The 1898-nt window shown below is 42.6% G+C and overlaps 1 protein-coding gene across 1 annotated transcript; it reads left to right on the top strand.

Annotated features, from left to right (window-relative positions):
• The first annotated feature begins 559 nt into the window (after positions 1-559).
• Positions 560-1641, top strand: LOC111885295 (proline-rich receptor-like protein kinase PERK10). The gene is made up of 3 exons (XM_023881557.1): positions 560-1009; positions 1192-1353; positions 1450-1641. The coding sequence occupies exons 1-3, from the start codon at positions 560-562 to the stop codon at positions 1639-1641; spliced, it is 804 nt and encodes a 267-aa protein (XP_023737325.1).
• Positions 1642-1898: the final 257 nt, after the last annotated feature.

The raw sequence follows: 1898 nt of genomic DNA, 5'->3' as shown, positions 1-1898 counted from the left end.
AAAACGAAGTGTTGGATCAGATGCCACTAGCAAGGGGTTCCTGACTATTCTCTATGGTCTGTATACTGGTTTAAACCTAGACTATGGGTCAATCATATGGTCTCAGGTTGTGCAGAGCCTGAACACTTCCACTCGTCAATCCGAAATCTCCTGTGGAAGGTTTTGGACCATTATTACTCGACGGGCCATTGATACTCTGGAAGTTCTGGTGATGAAGGATACTCTATTTGCGTCAATTGCAACCTTTCATACGAAGAAGATCATCATCTCCGACCCAACCAAGTTTCATCACTATGGTTCCAATCCGGAGACCATGTACCGCAGTGTTACACCGCACAGTAAGGTGATGGCCGACTATAGCAAGCTTCATCCCACAAAGCAGAGAGTTCTCACTACCGAACAATAAGCTGCTTTGGATGCTCTTGACAAGCCGAGTAACCGTGGCAAACAGGTGACTACAAAGAAGGAGACAACCGAGCATAAAACTTCTAAGTCTTCCAAAAGCAAGAAGCGAAAGTCAGAGACAGAGAGTTCTTCTAATCCAAAGAAGATTAAACGAATGGCACGAAAACCTAAGGTTCCAACTCCTCCACAATCTGACAATGAAGATGATGAAGAAGCCAAATCTCCACATATGTCTCCAAGAGGTAGTACTCCACCTCAATCTCATACCCCAACTCAAGAAGCCAAGATTCCATCTGCACCTCCATCGCCAAAACAATCACCTCCTAAAACAGAAGACGTTCAAATTCCTACTCCAAACCCTTCCCCAAAACAAACAACCCTAGAACAAACACCTCCGAAACAACCACCTCCAACACCGACACCGAAAGTTCCAGTTTCGGTTGTTCCCACTTCTATAATAGAAACTTCTCTACCACCTCCACCATTTTCTTATGTCTCTATTTCCACAACACCTTTCTCTACTCCCATCATTACCCCAGTCACAACCACTACAATCCCAGAACAAATAGCAACGGTCAACATATCTCATACGGGGGCACCTACTGTATCTGAAACCCTTGTCATCACTATACCTTTCTCGCCAACCTAATCAACTGATTCAGGTGCTACTCTAGGAGGCGAAATGATGAGTATGACTCCACATACTTTAGTCCCTATCGGTTACAATCTGATGAAGATACTGAAGCTCATATTCACTGCCAACACTTAGACAGTATTCATGAAAAGTTGGATACATTGCTTGCTGATACTAAAGCCTATGGAGGGGTTGTTCTGAATGCTTTTGTGGAGACAAATATAGAGCAATATACAAAAGCTATGGATAAATCAACCGATGCTGTCAAAGAATCGACTTTAGTTTGCAAGAAATCTTCTGCTGATGTTACTGAAGTTATTCACACCACACACACCTTTTTAGATTCTTTGAAAGGGCATGCGGATATGAATGCTTCTACAGTTCGTTAATCGGTTGACTCTCTTTCCCAGTCTTTAAAGGAAGAACAAACAAAGTTTGAAGAAGTTCGTTCCTCTATGAAAGCTGATAATGCCTCTCTCATTAGTTCGGTTTCCTCCAAACTGGACTCCCTGCATGCAGATGTTGCCAAAGAGGGTGCTCTAAAAGAAGAAATTGCCCAACAAGCCTCTACGATTGCAGTTCAAAAAGTCCAACTTGATTAGGTATAGAAGGAAATTTCGTTGTTGAAGACCGAAAGAGCTGTCTTTCGTAGTTGTTTCAATGATGTTAAGGACATGTTGACCAACATACTTGGTGCTCATGATCCGATTCTTACTCTCACCATCCGGAATCATCTCACAAGCAAACTGCTTCCCGCCCTTGCTATTCTTCATGAAATGAAAGGTGTTTCGGAGCCTTTTATTACTCCAAAACAAGGAGGAGAGGGATCTCAGAAAGAAATTATCACAAAAGAACTGAA

The sequence above is a fragment of the Lactuca sativa genome, chromosome 3 (assembly GCF_002870075.4).
Source record: "Lactuca sativa cultivar Salinas chromosome 3, Lsat_Salinas_v11, whole genome shotgun sequence".
NCBI lineage: Eukaryota > Viridiplantae > Streptophyta > Magnoliopsida > Asterales > Asteraceae > Lactuca > Lactuca sativa.
The sequence above is the reverse complement of the archived record's forward strand: the minus strand, read 5'-3'. Positions and strand labels throughout refer to the sequence as shown.